Source organism: Lissotriton helveticus, chromosome 9 (assembly GCF_964261635.1).
Source record: "Lissotriton helveticus chromosome 9, aLisHel1.1, whole genome shotgun sequence".
Classification (NCBI taxonomy): domain Eukaryota; kingdom Metazoa; phylum Chordata; class Amphibia; order Caudata; family Salamandridae; genus Lissotriton; species Lissotriton helveticus.
In genome coordinates this window covers 258,077,596-258,102,257 of record NC_136070.1, presented here as the reverse complement: position 1 = coordinate 258,102,257, position 24,662 = coordinate 258,077,596, and the positions used below count along the sequence as shown (strand labels likewise).

Here is a 24,662-nt window from a genome sequence, read left to right as displayed (position 1 = left end):
GAACGAGCTGGGATCGATAAGATTGTAAAGACACTGGTGGTGCGAAAGGAAAGTGAGGATTATGTAACGGATATGTACAATACATATGCCAATAGCCACAGACGACACTTTGTCGTACGCCTTTGTTACCATACCCTTAATGCCTATGAAGACCGATACCAAGGAAAAGGCCCTGAAAACCTAACGACTCTGTATAGGAAAGTTGATGTCGGAGATGGAGGCGAGTGTGATGTGACGAACCACTTCACGCGTACGCTTGAAGTTTTCCGCCACCTCACGGAACAGAAACCAGAGACTAACACCACGACTCCTGCAGCGACTGAAGCCAGAGTAGAAAAAATTGACACGATGATGCCCATAAAGGAGGCCGCTCCCTATTGGGTTCCCCCACGAGGACAGGGAACACACGACGATATTAACCACCAAGATGCGAGAGGGAGGGTAGTTTACAACTGGGTTTACCAACCATGGGATCGGCAAGACATCCTGACTTTCCGAAAGTCCTTGCCTGATCTGCGAAAGAACCCCACAGCCTTCTATACAGAATTAGCCACCGCATTGGGTTCAACGATTATGACCCTAGCGGATATCGATTTGTTTTTCGGGCTATGTCTGCCAGCTGATGTGTGGAAGCAAATCCGGAAAGTCGACCACCTTGAGCTGTTCGGACATACCTGGATACAACTCGGTGATGTAGACAAACAGCGAGAGCCGGGAATGAAACCTTTGAAAGCCATTCTAGACCTACCAGATAAGATCGTGCAGAAATTAAAAACCCTAGTCCCAGAAAGGAAGGTGGACTGGTCGATAGTAACGGCCTGTCGCCAGAAACCCCAGGAAGATGTATCGGAATACTTCTCCCGGTTTGAAACGGTGTTCTCCGATTACAGCGGCCAGGACATGACCACTGCAACCGGACATCATTTGTTTGTCCAGAACTATGTGAAAGGCCTGACACCAGAAGTCTCGCAGAAACTACAGACTAGCGAGTGTAGTTGGGCGGCCTCCAAGCCCGCAGCTATCCTTCAGATGGCTCAATACTATGAGCGACAAAAGAACGAGAACGATCAAGCGACTGAGAAAAAGAAAAAGGACTTGAAAGAGAGGGTGATGATTGCTCAGTTGCAAGGGGTGACTATAGGAAGGGAACAGTATAGAGGAAACTACCAGTCGAATGCTCCTAGAAATCCACCCCCTAGAGACCGCACACCCGCACCCGGCGCTCCACGAACAGACCTCGATGAGAACCAGTGTGCGTTTTGCAAAGGATTTGGCCACTGGAAGTCTCAATGTCCAATTCTGCAAGAAGCACTCAGAAATAAAGACACGAGAGACGTAGCGGGCGGGCCGAGAAATAGAGGACAGGGACGAGGGCACACAAACGACGCCAACAATGACAGACCTGGCAGACCGAACACGTTTGACCGTCCCCGACAGAATCAGTGGCAACAGTCTGACTGCGACAATGCCCACGACTTTGCATAGGACTGCCAAGGGCAAGGAAGGGATCCAGTCGAGCTCTATGTTGACCAGCAAGGTCCTTATGTCACCGCTAAGGTCCTAGGTACGAAGTCTCCATTTCTGGTAGATACTGGTGCAACACGTAGTGCGTTGTCTAAACGATTGATTCCCAGGGCACCCTTGTCTGGCTCACCTGTGACATCAATAGGTTTTGATGGAACGCCCTCCACTAATCCCTTGTCCACACCAATCTCTTTTAACTTGGACAATAACACCACTGACACGACGTTTTTGCTCTCCTCCAACACCCCAGACGCCATTATGGGACTTGACTTGTTGAAACATTTTCGAGCCACTATTAGGTGTTCACAAGACGGAGTTCGAGTCATTCTGTACGACAACCCAACGCTGCTCAGATCTTGTCGCACACAACGCATGTTTTCCATCACTGACGCTGACTTGTCCTTACTCGACACCCTACCTCTGTACCTATGGGCAAAGACTGACTCGGACGTAGGACGCATGATGATAGACCCTGTACACATAACTGTTCGACAGGACGCAGTGCTCCCAAAACTCCCACAGTATCGGATATCGCCCGAAGGCGAGAAGGCATTGGTAAAAATCATCCAGTCCCTGGTAGACGCAGGAGTGGTAGAAGAAGTAGTTAGCAATGTTTGCAACAGCCCTATCCTACCCATTGTGAAGAAGCAGGGTGAGGGAGATGAAAAAGCGTACCGCTTCATCATCGACCTACGAGAAGTCAACGAAGTAGTTGTACCCCAGTACCCTGTAGTCTCAGACATCACCACCATTCTGACCCTGATTCCTTCCACTGCCACCACCTTCACGGTAATCGATCTCAAGAACGCATTCTTCTCCATCCCCATTCACTCAGACAGCCGCTACCTTTTCGGCTTCACTTTAAAATCCCGCTCATATAGATTTTGCAGAGCACCCCAGGGCTACACTGAAAGTCCAAGCATCTACAGCCAGGCCCTCAAGAGACAGCTGGATACAGTCCAGTTACCGGATGGAGTGGTGTTGATACAGTACGTCGATGATATCCTTTTGGCGGCCGACACCACTCCACTTGCAGTCACAGCCACCATCCAACTCCTGCACTTCCTCGCAGAAAATGGCCACAAGGTCTCCAAGAAGAAGTTGCAATTCTGCCAACCCCAGGTCACTTACCTAGGCCATCTCCTGTCCAAAGACGGGAGGAAACTTACACCTGATCGAATACAGACCATCCTAGAAACCCCTGTCCCTAAGACCCAGAAACAAGTCCGCTCCCTGGTAGGCCTCACCTCCTTCTGTCGACAATGGTTGCCAAATTTCAGCCTCATTGTGAAACCACTACTTTCCCTACTGGCTAAAGATGTCCCCTTCCCGCTCCCTTGGACCCCTGAATGCCAATCCTCCTTCAAGGAACTACGAGACGCCCTTTGTTCAGCACCAGTCCTAGGAACCCCTGATTATACAAAACCCTTCTCTCTCTACACTCACGAAAGGGAGGGATGCGCTTTGTCTGTCCTGACTCAAACCATCGGCCCCAAACAACGACCATGTGCCTATTTCTCTGCCACTCTTGACCCCGTAGCAAGAGCTTTGCCTGCCTGCCTTCGAGCAGTAGCTGCTGCTGCTGTCTCTATCCGTCAAAGTGAGGGGATCGTACTCTCGAATTCCCTCACGGTACTAGTGCCTCATGCTGTTGACACCCTCCTAAACCAGACCAAGACACAACACCTGACCAGCGCACGACTGACTGGGTACGAACTGACACTGCTCGCACCTCACATCACGTTGAAACGATGCACCACACTGAACCCAGCCACCTCGTTGCCTCTGCCTGAGAATGATCCCGATGTGCCCCCTATACATGACTGTGTGACCCTCACGGACGAACAGACTAGGAGTAGAGTGGACCTTCGAGACACAGCTTTCCCAGATCCTGACGGAGAGCTATGGGTGGATGGCTCTTGCATCAAACTCACCGATGGCACCACCTCAGCTGCGTATGCAGTTACCACAGCCCGAACCATAGTTGAGACCGCCCGCATCACACAGAAATCTGCACAGGCAGCAGAACTGATTGCCCTCACACGAGCGTGTATCCTAGCAGCAGGGACGACAGCAAACATTTACACGGACAGCCAGTATGCCTTCGGGGTGGTTCATCATTTTGGGCTCCTGTGGAAAGAAAGGGGATTCCTGACCTCACACGGCACCCCCATCCTACATGGAGATCTAGTCTCCGCTCTGACTGAAGCAGTTCTCCTTCCCAAATGACTTGCTGTGATCAAATGTCAGGCACACAAAAGGGTGACAGATATCGTCGGACAGGGGAATGCACTGGCTGACATCACCACCCGGACGACAGCAGAGAATAGGACGACAACACGCATATACGTGACCAGGTCACAAACAGAAAAATGGAAGGACGCTAGGGAGACCATTAGGGACATCCAGATAGCCAGTGCACCACACGAATTGACTGAATGGGCACGGGTGGGACTGAAAGACGATGAAGGCTGCTGGCGGACAAAAGACACAAACAAATGGTTGCTACCCAATTCATACTTGATCCCTATACTGACCATGGCTCACTCCCCTGCACACATAGGAGCAGCCCCTATGGCTGAACTTGTCTCCCGAGTTTGGCATAACGACAAAATTACAGACTCAGCCAAACGTCTTGTCCAACAATGCCTAGTCTGTCTGCAACACAACCCTGGGAAAGGAACTGTCGTACCCCGAGGAGGATTTGGGGTCCCCAACCACCCATTTGAAGTCCTACAGATGGACTATATTCAGTTAGAGAGATGTCAAGGACTGAAGTATGTACTTGTTGTTGTATGCGCTTTTAGTAAATGGGTGGAAGCCTACCCGACGCGTGACAACACTGCCATTGCCACTGCAAAAGTACTATTGAAAGAGTTCTTCCCTCGCTACGGCCTTTGCCGTATTTTATGGAGTGACAATGGCCCCCATTTCATAGCCGAGGTTATCCAGCTTATCCTGAAAGGACTGGGGGTACGACAGAAATTCCACGCAGTTTTTCACCCCCAATCTGCTGGACTGGTCGAGCGGCACAATGCCACATTGAAACTAAAACTGGCGAAAATAGTGGCTACCACAGGACTAAAATGGCCACACGCTCTTCCCCTGGCATTGCTGTCAATGCGTTCCACCCCCACCAAGCACCACTTGACCCCTTACGAGGTCGTTTTCGGCCGGCCCATGAGTATCTGGTCTGCACCCAAACCGACATCTATTCACGACGTCCCAGACGTCCTAATGTCTGACTATCTGCATAACCTAACTAAAACACTGTCTGTTATTCATCATCAGGTGCTGCAGGCCATCCCCGATGCTTCCAGGGGCCCCGGACATACCATCCAGTCTGGAGATTTCGTCCTAATTCGGAACTTCCAGCGGGAGAAGAGTCTGGAACCCCGCTGGACGGGCCCCTGGCAAGTCTTGATCACCACCCGAACATCTCTTTGAGTGGAGGGGAAGCGAAATTGGCTGCATGCACATCATTGCAAGAAAATCTCTCCGACCCTGACGTCGACCGAAGACGTGACCACCCAAGAAGAGCTCCTGAACAAAGACCGACCATCCCTGAGCCGCTACCCTGAAACAGAGACACTCGAATTGGCGAAATTCCCTGATCCCACTGTGCCATCCAGAGAAGGGTATAACCTGCGACGAAAGAAGGGAGCTTCGGCTAAGCAGACCACTGACTAAGTTACAATTCTCAGACCGGTGGCCTAACACTACTAAGGCTGCCAGGAGAGAAGCCCAACGAAGTTTGTGGTTCTGCCCACTACCGAGCACCTTGAAGATGATGGAAGCGCCCGATACGAAGATGATGGAAGCAACCGGACATCCGAAGACCCACTACAGAAACCCGAAAACTGACAGGTTGCACAGCTCAAAGACTATTGCTCTTCTTATCGCTCTTCTCTTTTGCCTCCTCCTCATGACTACCTTCTGGATCGTGGAAAAGAACGCACCGGCTCATAAGACAATTTCTAACGACTGCACGGCCTACCACCATGAAAGAACATTACCTGGTCTCTCTTTCGCCTCAAATCCAAGAAAGGCGTAAGGAGTTCTGGAACAACTCCTTCGTACAGTTGCTGCACCAACACAACCTTGCTGCCAATGCCACGAATTGCTGGATCTGCGGGTTGATACCACATGCCACCGGACATTCCATCCCCTTCATCCCTTCACCTTTCTCTGTTCATGGCTCCTGCCTTGCTTGGCTGATCCTCTTGCAAGAGAGCTACAGAGACAATGCCACTTCCAGGGAAACTATGTCACACTTTTATCATGGAGTCTGGCTGAACAAAACCGGAAGAACTGCTGCTCCCTTTTGCCCTCTATCCTCCAATGCCTCTGTTCACATGGACATCCCCGCCAAAGAAATGGTGGAGATGCAAATATTCAACAATCCAGCCAGACCCACCTTCTCCTACCTCCGGAAACGAACAGCTGCCACCCTGACTGTGGCCCTATCTGTCGTCAATGTCTCGGGCCTTGTAAGCATCACAGTCCATGGGACACAAATGGTGGGCCACAGCACTTGCCGCATCACCAGAACTTTGGACTCAACCGACTCACCCTCTTTTGTCACCTCTCCAAACATGTACTTCGTCTGTGGTACAAAAGCCTACACCTGGCTCCCAAAGGGCTGGGGAGGTACCTGCTACATTGCCTTCATCCTTCCTCCAACCTATGTGGCTCCGGCAAACCATCACCGACAGAGACGAGCAAAGGACATTGAGCAGGCCGACTCCACTGGAGCACAATTCTTGGATGCAATGAAAGGACTTGTTCCACTTTGGGGTCCGATGGCGAACAGTCGTGCCATTCGACATTTATCCCAGGCAGTCGAGACAACGTTGAACATTACAGCTGGTATCCTCACAAACAATACAGCCGAGCTTCAGGCGGTCCGTCTGGTGGCTCTTCAAAACCGCCTTGTTCTAGATGTGGTTCTGGCGGACCGTGGAGGAGCATGTCGTATCATCGGGTCCAGCTGTTGTACCTACATACCAGACAATTCACCCTCAGTCTACAAGGTCATTGAACACCTCCACAGACTCTCCTCAGAAGTTCATCAGGAACAAGAAGGATGGTTGCTTGGGAGTTGGTTCTGGAGTGCTGTAAAGGACTGGGGATGGAGGTTGTTCATGATCGTACTGATACCAATCGTCGTAATATGTGGACTCTGCCTGGGTATTCAATGCTTGCCACCTCTGTGTTCACTATTTGCTAACTGTATTTGCCCTAAGACTCCGAACTTCGAAGCTGAACGCATGAAAGCTTTGTATCATATCGAAATACGTAATATAATGGGGATAGACATAAATTGACAAGCTGGCTAGATATGTTGAAAAGGGAGGACTGTTAAAATCTAGATTGTGTCATAAACATTATCGGCGCCATCTTGTCCTTTTCAGATCTATATGTGCGCGTAAGCAGCAGCCGTTTTGATTGCCATGGCCTCTCTGCCCACTGCTGATAGCCAGTGCGTCTCTCCCCCTCCCTCTCCGGCCTCGCAAGCATCCCCCGCGCTCTGATAGCCCCCGATCTCTCCTGCCTGGGCCATAAACGCACCTCCCGCGCGACCCTGCCTCAGAGCCACATCCCGTGCGGAACCCTCACACTCCTTTCATCTCTCTCACGCGAGCGGGCCTTTTGATAAACTCTCCCTCCTCGTCCATTGTCTGAACCGTTCCCAGGCCACCACCTAGCCTTGCAGCTGCAGTTTATTGCCCCTACAGTAGGAACTCACCCCATATAAAAAGAAGCGAGGGTTAATCAATACCCTCACACCTCCAGATCCGACCGATCGCCCACTTTCCCGTTCCCAGCGGAATGTCCAGCTGCGCGATAACCACCACATGCTGAGATCGGGGTGGGAACTCTACTGTAGATGTGTGTGGGAACGGGCCTGGACCGGGGATCCCGAGGATGTCTTTTCTGGCCTTCAAAGAAACATTACGGATGCAATGTATGTAAGAAAGCCATAAACCTGTGTATAAGAGGCCTGGCCTCAGAGATGCGGTTAGAGCACCTCGAGAAGATACCCTGTTGTCTGATTTGACGTGTTCTGCTCCGTCGGAATAAACTCCTGTTTCTAGCCTTCCAGTCTCCAGCGCCTGCCTCTTTGTTTGATAATCTTGAGTTGAGTTAGAGGCGGCTACGCCGGGCAATCTTTAAAGAAAAGGGCTATCGATCACGTCTGCCTCTCTTTTTACACCTTGTAGAGCGGAGTTCTGAACTCCAGTTTGCCTTACCGTCAATGCTTCTTCTGCCACAAGGTCTGCAGAAGATCAGGAATGATGACCCAATTCATCCTAGTGGAACCGGATTGGGCCAGGAAGGAGAGTGTTGAACCTGGAACTCCTGGGCTTGAGTATGGGTCATCCGATAAAGCTGCAACTTTGGGAACATATTCTGTCGCAGCACCAGGGCAGGGTTCTGCAGCCATGCCTGAGCGCTTTGATCTCCATGCTTGGAGACTGAGCGGCAACAGCTGACCTCCTTCCACCTGCACCCAGAGGTCACTGACGTTATCCTGATGGCGATGCGCCCTTCCACTAAATCTGTGTACTCCAGCTGTTGGGACAAATATGTGATTGGTGTGGCTTCAGACAAATGATCCTTTACAGGCAAAGTTGTCAGAAGGGTTGCTGTTTGTTTTGTTACTAGCCCAGCAATGATTTGCTTTGGGCACTATTAAGGGCTACTTTTCAGCTCTTACGGCCTTCTTGCGGTTGCCAGATCAACCTTCGTTATTTAATTCACCAGTTGTGATGAGATTTTTGAAAGATTTGCAACATTTGTTACCAACAAACCCCTGGGTGATGCTCCAGTCAGATTTGAAAATTGTCTGCACATTTTTGATGTGCACCCCAGTTTGAACCACTGCACAGTTGCCCCTTGAGACGTCTGACATTAAAGACAGAGTTTCTCATCACCATAACATTGGCTAGGCTTGGGAGCAAACTTCAAGCTCTCTGTGTTAATCCACCTTACACCACCTTCTTCCCTGATGAAGTGCTTTTGAGAACCTAGGCTTCCTTTCTACCTGAGCTGGCACTCATTTTCATGTTGGCCAGGCTACCACCACACCTCATCCTTCTAAGAAGTAAGAGGGACTCCATCTCTTTGATCAAAAAAGCATTGAGCTTCTATGTCGATCATACCAAGGAACATCAGGTGGAGCTCTTTGTAGGTTTATTCCGGAGCAAAGAAGTGTAAGGCAGTGCAAAAATGGGCCATTCCTAATGGGCTCTTCTCTGAATGAAGATCTGTTATGAACTGGCTAAAAAGCAGGCTTATGAGCTCATTCCACTGTGTTAGCATTCAGAGTACCTATCCTGGACATCTGCCAGGCTGCCACATGGGCTTCATACACCGCTTCATGAAGCACTACTGCATTAACAGTCAAGTCCTCGATAGGGGTATTTTCCCCACTCGTTCCTGCAGGACTTTTTGTCCTGAGCAAGGTAACAGACCCCCTCACCTTGGGTGGTACTGATTTGGTATCTATTCACAAGGTGAGGAACCTACTCTTAGAAGTATCCATCAAAAGCACAAGTTACTTACCTTCAGTAATGTTCTTTCTGGTGGATAGTTTATGTAACCACAGATTTCTCACTGACCCTCCCACCTCCCCATTCTACGAGCAGGACTCTTTTCCATCTAAAAAGGTCCCAGCCTAGAAATCTGCACTCTGGTCATAACCAATTAGCCTATGAGCTCTGTGCCTGAGAGCACAGACAGCCAAAAAAGCAACTGAACTCACGGGTAGCGCTTACATGCAGCTCTGCACGTCACATCCAGAGCAGAGCAACATCTGTGCAGAGCAGCATGACACCACCTAATGGCATGCAGTGGTAATGCTGAAAAGTTCCCGGGTCCAGTCTGACGCCTGGGAGAGTATTCACAAGGAGAGGAATCTGCAGTTGGCAAGAGCATCAATCAGAAAGATCGTTATCGAAGGTAAAACTTGTTCATCTTGCTGAATCAGGCCTCCAATATGGTTCTATTCGTATGCTTCTCTTGGTCAATACAACTTGATGAAAGTCTCCTCACTAAGAACCACTTTTTTAAGATCCCTGTAAATCACAACTTCTTATAAGGCTTGAAGATGGATTTTCAACTGGCCAACATCACAGTCCCTTTCTGAAAACTTAAGGTAGTGCTATCTAAATGTATGGTTCATCTTTTGATCTTTTTTTCAGATCTGAAGGCCAGACAAATCCATGGTGGCAGTCTGGGACCGCTGCACCAACGGTCCGACGGGTGTATTATGAATATGGTGGTCGGACCGCCATGGTACCGCCGCAACTGCCAGTATTCCGCGATCCCTGGTTGTGGCGCAATATGCAGTGGCACTGCCAAGCATATTACGAGTTGCCTCACCGCCAGCAGTCTCATGGCGGTGCTCATGCTACAAAAATACTGGTGGTGAGGAAACTAAGTAGGGCCTACAGTGCCCCCTGTTGCCTCACTGCCTAGGGATACATACAGGGGGGCACATTGTGTGCCCCTTTGTGTGCATGCACCCCAGTAATATTTAGTGGCCTTTGGAGGCTCTGTATCTACTCCATGGCAGGAAGAGGGAAAATGTAATTGCAACTCCTGGCAGCGAAACTTGGTATACGTATGCACTAGAGGAGTTCAGGGGCCCCATCTATCAGTATGTTTGCAGAAGATTTGGGCATTGTGCAGTATAGAAAAGTTAGTGCATGAGAAGAGGAAACTGATCAAGAAAATCTGAGGAGCTCTTACGTTTTTTTTTTCTAAAGACTAATAGCATAAGGTCCTGTAGTAGACTCTGAGCTTACGCTTACAGTCACACATGCAACCTTCCATCTGTAGTATTTTGGCAATCTAGACCTTTGATCTTATAAGCATATAGGAACTTATAAAATAAAACTATAGATTTCTCAGTGAGGGATGTGACGGTGCCATACTACGGATGCGAGAAGGGAATTAAATAAAGATTTAGGGCCTGATTAAGATGTCGGTCGGAAAGCTTTTCGACGACTCCTTGTCGGAAACAATTTCGACTGACTGGTGGTTGGAGGTTCAGACCGACCGATTATGATGCTTCCGAACACCGTTTGGAAAGTCTCCCGTTGACTTCAATGGGAGTCTGTGTTCCGACCGACATCACCAACACAGGCTCCCATTGAAAAAAGGGGTGGTTTTGGAAAACCTTACAACAAGTGGCGGGCACCACATGGTGCCTATCACACTGTGCATGGTTCTACAGGGGGGGTCCCTTGGCGACCCCCACAGCCCCCAAACGGAGATCTCTGGATGAAGGGGGATCTGCTAGGGGCCCCCAAAGTCAATTTCCGACAGTCTTTTCGTGTCAGACAGACCGAATCGAAAGGCTGTCAGAATCTGACATCGTAATCGGTTGGTCGGAAACACTGTCCATTGAGCTGTATGAATCGGCTCCGACCCACTCTGAGTTTCCGTATGCCGGTCGGAACCGAGTCAGAATGACCGAACGGTTACCTGTCCATCATAATCGGTCAGTCGGAAATGTTTCCGACTCGGTTGGAAACATAGGGTCTGACACAGTTTAGGAGAATCTGAATACTGTCCGGAGCCTTTCCGACTGACATCATAATCAGGCCCTTAGTTTATTCTTTTGTGTTTGGCTATAAACTAAGACTGAGTATTTGTCATTATTGCTACGTATTATAAAATGCTAGTAACCATTATTGAAACCTTTCTCAGTCCTTAGAATGCACTCAACCTTTTTGCTCAAGGTTGTATCAAAATTCCACAAAAAACAGACTGTTAGCTTTTCACCTTTATTCTAGATTCGGAGATTTCAGTCGAGCAAATGCTTCATAGCTTAGATTTGAGCAAAGCACTTAAGTGAGAGTAATAACGATGACAGGAGATCCAGACAACTGTTGCCCCCGTTACCTAGGTAACATGGGTAGCCTGTCAAAACACTTTAGATCTACAAGTGGCATGTGAAATTCATCAAAGTTTCCATACATTGGACGAGTATTTCCTATGCTTCCTGCAAAAGGCAAGTCTGGTTCTCTTTTCAAATAAGTTTGGCTTATCGATATTTGCAAAGTGGTTAGTTAAGCCTTTGAGCATCTGTGCACATTATTGCATAGCTTCAGATGCAATAATTAATATTGAAGTGGGACATGCATCCGTCAGAAACCTTTTTGCCTAATCGAACCTTTAATCTTTACCTGTTGGGACAGGCACTCTTGCAAAATCTGTTATAAAATTATGAACTTTGGAAGGAGTCTTTGCCAGAGGAGAAATTGCTCATCTGTAATAGTACTTTTCCAGCAAGGAAAAGTCCCAGTTCATAATCAACCCAGCAGTCCAGTTCATAATCAACCCACATGTCTATCGAGTCCTGCTGTTTTGATGACGTTTTAATTGTTAATTGCAAAAAGCTGAAGATGCAAAAAGTGAACAATGCTCCCAAGATTCAGTCTGGCAGCTGGAAATAATTCTAAGGCTGGGAATCTGGGGAGGATTTTTCACTCGAGAACGGTTGTTTAAGGTGAGTGGTAATCATTTGACGTTTGTTGATTGCCTTACTTTTTGCTTTGCTTTATTGTGAGTTAATCTTTGTTGATTATTTTTGTTTGTTATGGGTATGCTTTTTTATTGTGGTTGTGTTTGTTGATTGCTCGACTGTTTGTGTTAGATGTAGTTGCTTTATAAAATGCTTAAAGCAGTCCTGAGGTTGCATTTGAGTGACTGAAGGGAGAGAGGAAAGGTGGGATCAGGCAAGAGGAATTAGCTTTGTTTTTTCATAGAATGAGCTTCTTCAAAAGTCTTGTTCCACGCAGGTAGTCAGAGCAGTAGTGCATCACAGGTAAACAACCTTTTTTGTCTGGATAGTAAAGTTGGAACAGAAGAGGCAAGACGCTGTGTTTTGTTAATTGCTTTATCTAGTTTGTTGTAATTGATGCTCTCATTTTAATTTGTTGAGGAGAGCAATATTGTGGATTATTTTAGTTTGCAGGTGTGTTGGTTGTGTACTGCCTCCATTTGCTTTAGGGCAGGATTTTGCTTTGTGTAATGCTGGTTTTTCTCTTTAATTTATTATGTTGCTTTTATATTGGTTTAGTTGCTGGAGATTCGTGTTAATCATTGTTTCATAAATTGGTAGATGCTTGGCAATTGATGAGGATTGTAGTGTGGTGTTGGTTGATCGTTGATGATTATTAGCTGTTTGTAATGGTACTCATGTGGGTGGTTTCTGACAACTATAATCTATGTTTATGTTGTAGTAACCTGTGCTTTTGGCTGCTTTCTTGTCACCGCCTGTTGGGAGGAAGGGTAAAGTGCATGCTAGCGGTAGTGTTTCACTGTGTTGGTGATGTAGTATGATTCTTATGTCTACTATTTAGCATCGCTTTCCTTGTGATGCTTACTGGTCTTACCTATGATATGTGTGTTTCCATAGGTCGCGGTGGATGTAAGCAGCAGGGAGGCCACCAGCCTTTCAGTGAAAATACATAACATTTTATATCCATATCGGTTCACCAAAGAAATGATTCACTCCATGAAGGTAAGAGAACTCCTTTCCTCTTAATAGAAGTGGAACGCTGCCTGAAACAGTGACGTTAAATCTGTATTTTTACATCATAGGATTTTCATTGATGGCTTAAAAGCCTAGAGTAGGTCCCCACTATATGTGTGGACCCAGAAACACTGTTATGTGTAATATATGAACTTGTGAGAGCGTAAAGAGTTCAGCATTATGCATTACAGTGAATTGCCCCCAAAAGGGCTCTATAGTTGAACATTCCATATATTTAGGCCAAGCTTCACCATCAATTAGCTAGTGAACTACTGCTAGCTCTCCATCTACCTGTAAGTAGCTCACCTGTGTGTATCCCAGCCTATTAAATTATACAATTTATTTTGGTTGAATTAATATATGTGTACCAAAATTGAAGTGTGTATACGAGATGAAAATGTGTGTATATTTCAGAACTCATATGCTGTGGAATAAAAAATGGTTGAATTTGAAAAATATATTTAAAGCTGATATTTGAGTTATAAATTTTGCGACACTGAGAAGGCTTATTACTCATATTACTACCTCTGTGCGAAAGGCATTACAGATGCCTTTGTGTTACTTAGGTAGAGGCATTCCAAACTGACAAAGACCTTTTTGACTTTACAACTAGTAACCACCCCCATACACTGAGGTGATTACTGCTTGTAATCTTGTATGGGATGGTCACAAAAGTAGTCTTGTCTGATGCGATCGATCACTATTACAACACTAATAATATTAGTAGCTAGTGATTATTTTCATTGAGCGTGAGTAGCTGTTAATACAGAAAAGGTTGGAGACCCCTGATTTAGATTATATGATATATAAAGATGCAAGGAGTGTCTTTCCTAGCACTGCATTGCAGCACTTAGGAAGACAGCCTACTGATTAATAAGTCTAAAGAGAGAGGGAAACGAGGACCATTGGTGTGCTTTAAGTGAGTTAAAATAGCAACCTGCTCCTTTGAGTCCCTTTGTTGCCAGTTTCTTCACATAGTCTTTACTTTTTATTCTGCCTGGTATGAGTAGGATCCTGGAACACTTCGGGTGGCTTCATGCCTGTCTATTTTCAAAAATCCTCTCAGAACTTGTATGTTTTCTTTTTTACTCCATTCGACTTTTTGATGCTAGAAAGCAGTTAAAGGTGTTTTTAATTGTTTTTCCATCATTAATCAGCATTATGCCTTCACTTTTTGTGAAGCGTCTTTACGGTTGAAGGAAAAAAGCTGTCTCAGATTCTCAGAGTCTGTGTGGTCAGTCTCCCAGCTTCACATTTGGTCAATGAGTGAATTTTGCCAAAACAGTGTATACAACAACTAAGCACACTCCTACTGGCAATGGCTGCATAGGGAAGACAATAAATCCGGCAGACTCCTGGCCGCGATACTGAAACGTAAACGGAAGGTACCAACCATACTGCATTTACAAAAGCCAGATGGACAAGGGGTGACTAACCAGCAGCACATCCTGCATGTCCTCGTGGCATACTTGCAGGGATTGACCTGCTGCGCCTCCCACCTGATAGGGTGACCGCCCTGGACGAGGGTCTCACGTTGGAGGAGCTGAGGGCTGCTCTGCAGAAGCTAAATACAACCAAAGCTCCTAGGAGGGAAGTTTCCCTGTTGAATTCTTTTAGGTCTACGCCACAACCGCCACAGAGAAACTCCTGGAGGTCTTCCTGGAAGCAAAAGACTACAGAGTGGAGAGGGGCCCGAGGGGAATTATTGTTATAGACCTAACGGCATCTTGTCCCCCAACTGGTGGTATCCAGACACAGTGCAGCGTTCTTTCCTGTGTCTAATAACGAGTCATTGGGATCAACTTATCGGCCCACACAATACCATTCTGGTGCGCAGCTTGCCTTCAAGGTCTAGGGAATATTGCTCTAGACTTTGCCATTGACAGATGGTTGTCACCTTAGGAATGTGTAAGGCCTTGAAGTCAGATCAGCCGATTGATTGGTAGATATCAATGTCACCGGTAGGACCATTGTACCGTCCCACTTATAACGTATCTAAAGGCAGTCATTAACACCTATTTGGCTGCCAGTAATTGAGTACACATTGCGTACTGCACATTTACCGTCCTTATGAGTTGGACTATGATACTGTGAGCATCTGCACAAGACACAATACTAACCAACATCATCTGACAGTACCTTTGGACTGTCCCATTTAGAACGTATCTAAAGGCAGTTATCAACGCCCAGTGAGTTGGCATCAACTGAACACATACTGCACACTATACATCACACATACAACGTCCTTACGAATTGAACAAGGACATTGTGAATAACTGTGAATATCTGTACAGGACACAACATTAACTAATATCATTTGTATTGCTACATTGAACTCTGCGCCAACTATATACCAATACGAATAGTGTGGTCTTCATAAGCATTTAGGATAGTTTAGTTGCGCAGAAAACACGCTTGCTATTGTATTTCTATTTGGCGTTTATGGGTAGTTCTTGTTATTGCCATGGACCAATCGGGTCCGTTCTTGGCCTTGGTCCCTTTGTGGTCCGCTTGCTGGATGCTGGTCTTTTTCATTAAGAAACGGAGCGCGACTTGACATCTGCCTGCGTTTCCGAGTATTTCCTGTTATCACCATGGACCAATCAGGTCCGCTCTCTGCCCAGGTCCCTTAGCAGTCCGCTGGTTGGATGCTGCTCTTTTCCAACAGGAAACGGGGCGCAACTTGACATTTCGTATGCGTTTCCGAGTATTTCCTGTTATCACCATGGACCAATCAGATCCGTTCTTTGCCCGGGTCCCATAGCGGTCCGCTTGTTGTATGCTGCTCTTTTTCAACAGGAAATGGAGCACATCTTGACATTTGCATGCGCGGCTTGCCGTTTAAGAGCACATGATTGGCTGATATTAGCGCGCTATGGTGAACCTATCAGAAAGCAGATAAGATGTGTCTCTCTCTGGTCCACCGTGTCCCTTCTTAAACTTGCAACCTGCACTGGCACACTACCTCCCCCTCGGCTCAGCGTAAGCCAGAGGTAACGACGGAGAGGTAGGTGTCCAGGAAGGGACGGTTTGGACGCAGTCTTTTTCGTTTGTTTACTTTTTCTTGGGGGATTTGTTAAGGAGGCACTCAGCATCCCTAGTTTTGATAGCGCTCCATCACGCTTTTTCCTTGGGCTAAAATGGGCCAATTGAAGAAGACCTCTTCAATGAATTTAAAGGCACACTATACTAGGATGCCGTAACTGACTGTCTGTGCTGATGCATCTAGAACAATGTGTGCCAATTGTTTGGTTTTGTGTCTGTGAGTTAAATGGAAACAAACACTTGAGGTAAACAAACTCACAACATATATATATATATACCTTTGTCAAGGTGCTTTTTGGTCACCTGCACGGACGGAGTGATCTTTAGGTGTAGCACCTTTTTGAATTTTTTGAATTATTACACATCTCTCATCAATGGCTGCCTTAGTCACCCACCTGTATCTAATCAGGAAGATAACTATTTTAAAAATGAACTTAAATAAACTAAAACACCACTTTGAATGAATCTCTTCTAGTGCGTGGCCTCCTTTAGCCTGAGCTGTCGCCAGGTGAGGTGAGGTTCCTGATCCCACAAAGTTGGGTAAGTTGTTAAACAGAGCATATTGAACAAATGTACATACACACAACTGTTACTAGAATGAACATAATTCGCTGTTGTATGTTTCTGTTTTCTTCTTTTTTCCTTCTTTTTCTTCTTTTTTCCTTTGACAGGAGGGGATACACCACCCATGGAAATATTTGTATTTCTTTTTCACAATATATGAAGTAAGTGTTGCAGTAGTGATTCATAGGTCCTGACGAAAGCCTCTTAAGGCTGAAACATGTTGACCAGAGAACATCTATGGTAATTAGCAAACCATCTTTCTTGCTACTATCACTCTGTTTTTAACTATACCATCTTGATGGGCACACTCAATAAAGTTTCCTTGTTGACGTCAAGATAGGCATTTTTAAATCACATGGATCATTTTCCTTTTTTCTCACATATTCTTATATAATTTCTTTAAGCACTGCAACTAAGCCCTATCGGCCTCATACGCTGTCATTTGTTCTGGTTGAGGGTTCAACCATTGGGTCCTGGGCTAGCCTCAATGTTCACTTGAGGAAGTGCCTGGTGGACACCAACTTTTCAAACTTGAAATCCCAAATGACGAGCTTCCACTATTGAGTGGGCTGATGGGTACTTTTTCCACCTTTTGTATCTCTGTATCTATCCTGTCACTCCAGCTCCTCCTGTGGAATACTTTATAGATTCCTTAGTGAGTCTGGATTCTGCAAAGACCTGTGGCATCTTCCGGGTCTTCCTGGAAGCACAGAGGTCTAGGACCTTGTCCCCCACTATGCGTGAAGGCATCATATGCCTAATGCTAAAACCAGGGAGGACCCCAAGGACCTCTCCTCATACAGACAACTCACTGTGATCAACTCTGATGTTAAGGTCCTCTGTAAACTGCTGGTGAAACGTTTGCAGGGAGTGGTCGTGACCTGGTACACGAGGACCAGTGTGGATTCAAGCCGGCGCGTAGCATTGCTTTCAATCTTACGTCCTGCATGAGACTACAGGAATTAAATGGGATATGGCTCCTGTATCGATTGATCTGGGGAAGGCCTTGGATATGGTCAGGTGGCGCTATGTCATGGCGGTGCTTCCAGGGATGAGCTTCGGCCCTATCTTTCTGGATTGTTGCGGCTACTCTATACAGATCCCACAGCCCACAACAGAGTGGGGGGGAAGGTTTCGGGGGTCTGGCCTGTGGGAAGGGGAACTCGTCAGGGAACTTTCGCCATTCCTGTTTGCCCAGGCGGTGGAGCCTATGGTGCACGGAGTTGGAGCCCTAAGGACTAAGAGTGGGTGAGCAGGTGCACATTGTCTCGCTGTATGCAGATGATGCATTTATTTATGTCCGGGTGCCCTACTGAGGCGACATATGGCGGACTTTGGTTGGATTTCCGGCTTACGTGTCAATTTCTGGAAGACCTTGCTGTTTCCACTGTGAGATTGGCGTTGGTAACACCGGAGCAGCTGTCCGATCTCGGGCTGCAATGGGAAAGTGAGAGCTTCCGGTATCTGGGGCTGATGATCACACACACGATGGCTGCGCATCAGCGTTTCGACGTGGCCAGAGTTCTGATTTGCCTAACCCTGTCGATTGAGTTCTGGAGGATGTTACCTCCTGTCGGTTATGGGACGGGGGCCACTGCTAAGGTGATCTTCCTTCCCAGGTGTTTATATCTAGTCCAGAAATCGTTGTTCCCTCCTGGAGAAAACGTTTCTCGCAAACTAAATAGTTGTTGATTTCATTGGTGTGGGCGGGAAAGCGCAGCCAGGTGGCCTTGACGGTCCTGAAGCTAAATATATAAGGGAGAGGACACTAGTGCCCACACCGTCTTCTGCTCCCCCTTGCATTTTATACACTTTCCCATATAATGATTACACAGGACACATTGTTTATGGGTAAAGAACTGCTGCAGGTTTATTTTCATACACAAAAATATACCGTTATCTGTGGGTTATCTTACGGGTGATCCAGGGCAGGCAGCCCCTCGCTGCCCCGCCTGCCTAATGAGCCAGCCGGCACGGTGGGTCGACGCTCGGACAGTGCAGCACCTTTGTAGATCCCCTTCTGGATCACGTGATCATGCATTCTACTCCCGCCCCTTTCACGGCGGAGCGTGGTATGGCACACCCCCGGTTGGTCAGGCCCCCCAACCGCCCAAAGGATTAACGGAGTGCCGTCGCGGTTTCCCCGGAACCTCCCTGCGGCTCCAGGTCTTTGGCTCAGGCACCCTTACTGTGCCATGCAGAGGTACCCTTACTGTACCAGTCTGCCGCAGAGGTACCCTTACTGTACCAGTCTGCCCGGGCAGCGGCATTCCTCCACTATGCAATGCTAGACATTACTGCAAAAGAGATATGGTACACTCGCCCAACAGTTTCGTCTCCCTCCCAGACATTACATGGACTGAATACATGGGGAAAGGGTAGGCCCCTCATTATGCTCTTCTACAAAGCCCTCAGGAGGGATATGACACGGCTCTCATATCGGACGAGCGTAGCCTGAGAAAGGGATTTAGGGGCACCACTTGAGGATTCAACCTGGGACCATGCTTGTGGTATGGGTATGGGCTGTTTCCTGTAACAATAGGTTTACGCTAGTACATTTCAGTTACTTTAAACTGCACCTGTCTGACCCCTCACGGCTTAATACAATAGACCCATCAGGGCGGCAAAATGTTTGCTCTGTGGTGAGGAAAATGCCTTTTTTTCCACCTGGCTTGTCAGTGTGCAGAGGTGCATGGTTTTTGGACTGAGGTGGTGCCCAGGATTGAGGGGGCCACTGGCATTGATAACCGTGTACACCTAGGGTGTGCCATTTGGGCATAGTTAAGAAGCCAATGGGTCGCAGATATCATATACATTTTTCCAGCTGGCGCTGCTCTTGTCGAAATGTAGGGTGGCTATTGGATGGAATGGGTCCCATGTACCGAGTGTTGCTATGTCAATCAGGAGTGTATTAGAATGGGAGGTCGCAGAAGAGCAGTATATGTCTTTCTTGCACTGATGACAAAACCACAGAGGCTGTGGCGACACGAAGGCTGATAATAGATGATTTCAATGACCCTGGTGGCTCTGGTGGCTCGGACTCCAATTCAGACCAGAAGAGCGAAAAGCGTGAGTGGGTATTGGGTGTTTTTATCAAATGCAAAAGCTTTGTTTACAAAGTGTGAACCTGATAATTGTATAGTCATGTTAGCTCACAGATTTGGCACATGTACTATTATCCACTCTATTACTTCTGTTTTCTGAAATATTAGACGCAGCGAATAACACCTGCACTTGTGAAGATGCACTGAATGTTCCATTCATTTGACGTATTAAATGCAAAATTCTAAAACATTTTTTTTAACTACTGTTGGGGTGCAATAACACAAAATGTATGAGTGGCAGGAAATCACAGATGCCAAATGGGTGCTAATTATTGTAAACAGTGGCTACTCACTACATTTTAATGGACTTCCACTGCAAAACGACAAAAGCTGCCTGCAAACGTCCACATATCCAAACTACACAAGGAAACAATAATGCTGATTTCCAAAAGAACAGTAGAACCACTCTCACTTTACTGCAAGGGCATTAATTCAAGATATTTGGTGGTTCGGAAAAAAACCAAGAGGGGCAGTACATACCAATCCTAGATCTGCTTTTTTGTGAACACGTGTATCAAAAGAGAGAGACTTCCCTCATGCTAGGCCTCCTTTCAAATTGCTCCTCATCTCAAACAGGGATATGCACTGTAGATCTTCTGGGTGCCTATTGTTTATATTTGTTTTGTAAAAAAACACAGAAAAGGTCTATGCTTTGTAGTGGACAATTCTTGCTTTCAGTATGCAGCTTGATGTTTTGCTTTAAAGTCTGCCCCTCAGACTTTTCCCAAGTGCCTATTAGTAGTGGCATCTCATCTCTGTCAAGAGAGAACATTCATTTACCTATATCTGGATGTTTGACAGAAAAAGCCCACAATCCACAGAAGGTGATGCAGGACTTGCATCAATCCAGCAGTTGCATCGCTTGGCTTTACAAGTACACCTTAAAAAATCAAAATGGCAAACTGTGTACAGGTTATCGCCTATCTATGAGCAACATTAGACCGTATGAAGAAAAGTGTTTCTTCCAGTGGAGAAAGTATGATCAAGCCAGGAGAAGTGTCATCTCCTCTTAGATACTCCTGAGCTAAAAGCTAATCATCTCTTTACTCTTCCTTACTAGGCTTGATGGTTCCTACATATTCTGATGATTGCAGATTCCTCATCCTAAAATATCCTGCAGGCAGCAGACTGAATCTGGAAAACTTTGTGACAGTGGCATTCAGCTACATGCGTGTTCCTTACCACCCCTGAAGTGATAGAATGAAGACACATATAAATGGCACTCCTGTATGTTGACGTTGGTTCCTTTCATTCCCCACATTCAGACACCAATCCGTTCCCTAATGCAGACTTGTCAGTCTTTCGATCACTCCAAAATGTTTTTCACAGTATGCTAGAGAGCGACGCCCCCACTGGAAATGACAGGATTCAAGTTGTAGCACCACTGCAGCAAGCAGATGTTGGTCACGGACCCACAGAAGGGGTGTCCTGGGCTCAGGGTATGGCTCAGAGATGTGACAAATGTGCCCTAATGCACCGGAAGTTGATCCAAGACTGATAGGGCAAAGTTGTATATCACTCAACACAAGAAGTGGTTGCATCCTTCGCATAGATCTTACACCCACTCCAAGTTGCAGGACCGATCTCAGTCTTGTTCACAGGACCAGTCCCATGACTGCTCCACTTTCCACTCAAAGTCCTCCAGTAAATTGAAGTGAAAGTCCAGGTCAAGCATAAAAAAGTAAAGTGAGACTCAACCTCATCTTGCTGCTTTGGATTCAGTGAGAAGGTGTCAATCGAGGTCACTGTCCATGGAGTTTCCCAGGTCGTTGTCATCCCACAGCAGATCAAAACCTTAATCATGCTGCAAATTTTCAATGTGCTTCCACTTCCCTCTGTGCACCTTCAGCCCCACGGAACAACAGGGGCTTCCATTTGGCTAATTGTAGGCAGGTCACCCCACATTGCATCTGCACCCTCAGAAACCATTACCAGGTCTGTACCAACTCTGGTACGAGTTTCCACCCAGGCCCGAGATCCACATCGGTTTCCACCACCTCGATGCTGGTGCCAACGCCTTCTGAACTGACATCACCCTAAACGTGAGGGTTTCCATGCTATGAGATTACAAAGGTGCAACTTATTTTCATACACCCTGGTTATAACCCTTTGTCTCTACCACTTTCCAGCTCTGAGCAGAGTCTCCATTCTCTTTTTGGCTCTCATTCTGACCCTGTGCCTAAACAGGGTGCACCCTAGGATATTCATGAGGATGATGGTGAGATAGATTTCCTATGCACCCCTCATTACACTGATGTTTTATACCTTTATTTACAAACTGCCAGTAGACTTGATGCCTCTCCTGAGACAGAGCTTGAATCGCCAGATGGGCTACCAACAGAAGAAAGTGCCTCTTTTATAGAGGTGGTGTGTAGGGTAGCTGAAGTACTAACATTATAACTGCCCTTCATTGAGATTAAAACACATTTTGTGATGGGCTGGCAACATCTGAGCCCTTTCTACCATTTAATGATACCCTCACATTTACTGTGATAGTTACCTGATCAAAACCATGTTCTGCCGGCCTGTTAGCAGGTGAGTGGCCAAATGTTTAGACTGGTGTCTGGTGACTCATATTTTCTCACCAAACGCCCTGCTCCAGAGAGTCTAATTGTACAGGCCTCAACCAGTATTGATGAAAGCCTAACTCATTTCCACCCTATTGTGATGGAGAATCCAAAAGGATTGATGCCTTTTTTAAACATATGTTTTTTTCTGCCAGCTTGGTACTCCGATTCATAAATGCAGTGTGTGTGTTGGGCCCGTACACTCTTGCTCTTTGGGACATGCCCAGCAAGGTTTTGCCGACAGTCCCAGAAGATCTTATGAGCCTTTCTGGCTCAGGCGATACCTCATGGCCAAGACACAGCCAAGTATATTATCTGTGCTGGTTTGGGTACCACCATCCTGCATTGGCAAGATGGTTGGTACCAGTGTTGCCCTTTGTAGATATGCCTGGATGAGGTCCACCAACTTCTTTGGTGATGGACAGGCTTCGCTAATAGACATGCCGTTTAATGAGACTCTCCTCTTTGGAGCAAAGGCTGCCTCAGCTTTGGAACACATTAAAGATGGCAGAATTACAGTGCTTTCTTTGTGACTGTTGAACTCTGCTAAATAATTTTCTCACCAGTTATAGAAATTAAGGGGCTATTCTAGAGGGCTAGCTTGTATGCAGTGATGGCCTTCCCAGCCAGTGATTCAGCAGACAGCCCAGTCCTTTCAGGGCTGTGGATGTGTATCCGACAGGTAACACACAGGCCAGCATGGACACCAGTCTTTCAACCCCTCTTCACCTGCGAAAATGTCAAACAAACTTCTTTAATTTCTTGAACGGCTCAAGCCCACCAAGTTAGGTACAGGATTCAGTACTTCTCACGTCCAACAAATGGGTCTTGTGGATAGTTCAAACAGGCTACAGCCTGCCCTTTTTCTCCTGCACACCCAGCATCCTTCCCATACCATAACAAATTTCACCAGAGCATCTTTCCATCCTCTTACTGGACAAGACAAACGGAACTGGAGGAGAACTTGCCATCATCTTCAAAGATTAGATCCATTGCTCCACCACCTTGCAAAGCACCAACAGCAATATGAAACACTTAATCTTTGAACTCTACAATTCTGCCAACTACAGCGTGAGAGAGACACTCATCAACTGATCTCAGAAGAACCTTGCTCCTCGGAGCTCCTACACCACTGACCTCAATAACATCCCCAGAACCAACTCCAACCTCAACGCTTTGATCACCTCCTGCATAGACACCCTGGCTCCACTCAAAGCTACCAAGGCCACCAGAACCAGACCACAGACAGGCTTATATAAAGAAGAGTTCAGACTCTAGCAACTAGAATGGATATGGAGACAAAACCAGGATGACACTGACAAGATTATCTACAGACGATCCCTCAGATGCTAACACCAAAGATCAATGCAACCAAACGTCTGCCCTCACAGAACAAATTGAAAGCAGCGCAACAGTGCCAAGGAAAGCTTCACCATTGTGAAAGAGTTAACCTCTCCAGCAACAGGCTCCACCAGCATCACACCCTCACAGGACCTCTGCACTCTGCTCTCCCTCTTCTTCAGCAGCAAGATCAGATCACCAGCATCTGGGACACCTTCGATCCGCAACTAGACACATCCACCATCACAGCCAACACCCAGAGGACACCCCTGCCACCAGGCCCACCATCACCACAAAAGAAACTGCAGCGACCATGTGGTCAACATACCCGGTCACCCTTGGGCTCCTCCTCTCACCATGGCTTTGCCAAGGCACTGGACCCCATCAGTGCAGTAGTCACCCCAATCCTGAAAGACTTGATCAACACACCCACCTTCCCAGACTCCTGGAAACACGCCACAGTACTTGAACACACTACCCAACTCCTGGTTCTGCTCCCTGATACCCTAACTGGAAAAAGTCACAGGGAAGATCATGAACAAACGACTAGCCATCCTCCCCAACAGCAACCTCTTCCTTACCTCAATCCAGATTCAGGACCAACTGAATGAACGGATTCACTGAGACCACCCTCCCCACCACCATAGTATGTATACTAAGGTAAGGAATCTGCAGTTAGAAGTATAAAACAGAAGAACAAGTTACTTGCCTTTGGTAATGTTCTTTCTTGTGGATACGCTATTTAACCTCCGATTCCTCGCTGGCTTCCCTGTTCCATGCAGTGGCCTCTTTTAACATCTATTTAGCTTAGAATTATTAGTTCCCTGATTTGCATCTGCCAGTAGCGCCGGTCCACACTCTGAGTAGCTGCGAGCGCTTAAGCCTGGATACTCATTCAAAAGGTCCCATGTTAAAATTTAGCACACTTTTACCAATAATCGTTCATGCTCTACATCTCAGGGACTG

The 24,662-nt window shown here is 46.8% G+C and overlaps 1 protein-coding gene across 5 annotated transcripts in view; it reads left to right on the top strand.

Annotated features, from left to right (window-relative positions):
• MLH3 (mutL homolog 3) overlaps window positions 1-24,662 on the top strand; it is a 347,318-nt gene that overhangs the window by 180,435 nt on the left and 142,221 nt on the right. For all 5 annotated transcript variants that reach the window (XM_078659911.1, XM_078659907.1, XM_078659909.1 and 2 more), the window contains one exon: window positions 12,959-13,063. In XM_078659911.1, coding sequence (XP_078516037.1) covers window positions 12,959-13,063 — 105 coding nt within the window. The remainder of the gene's footprint in view (window positions 1-12,958; window positions 13,064-24,662) is intronic.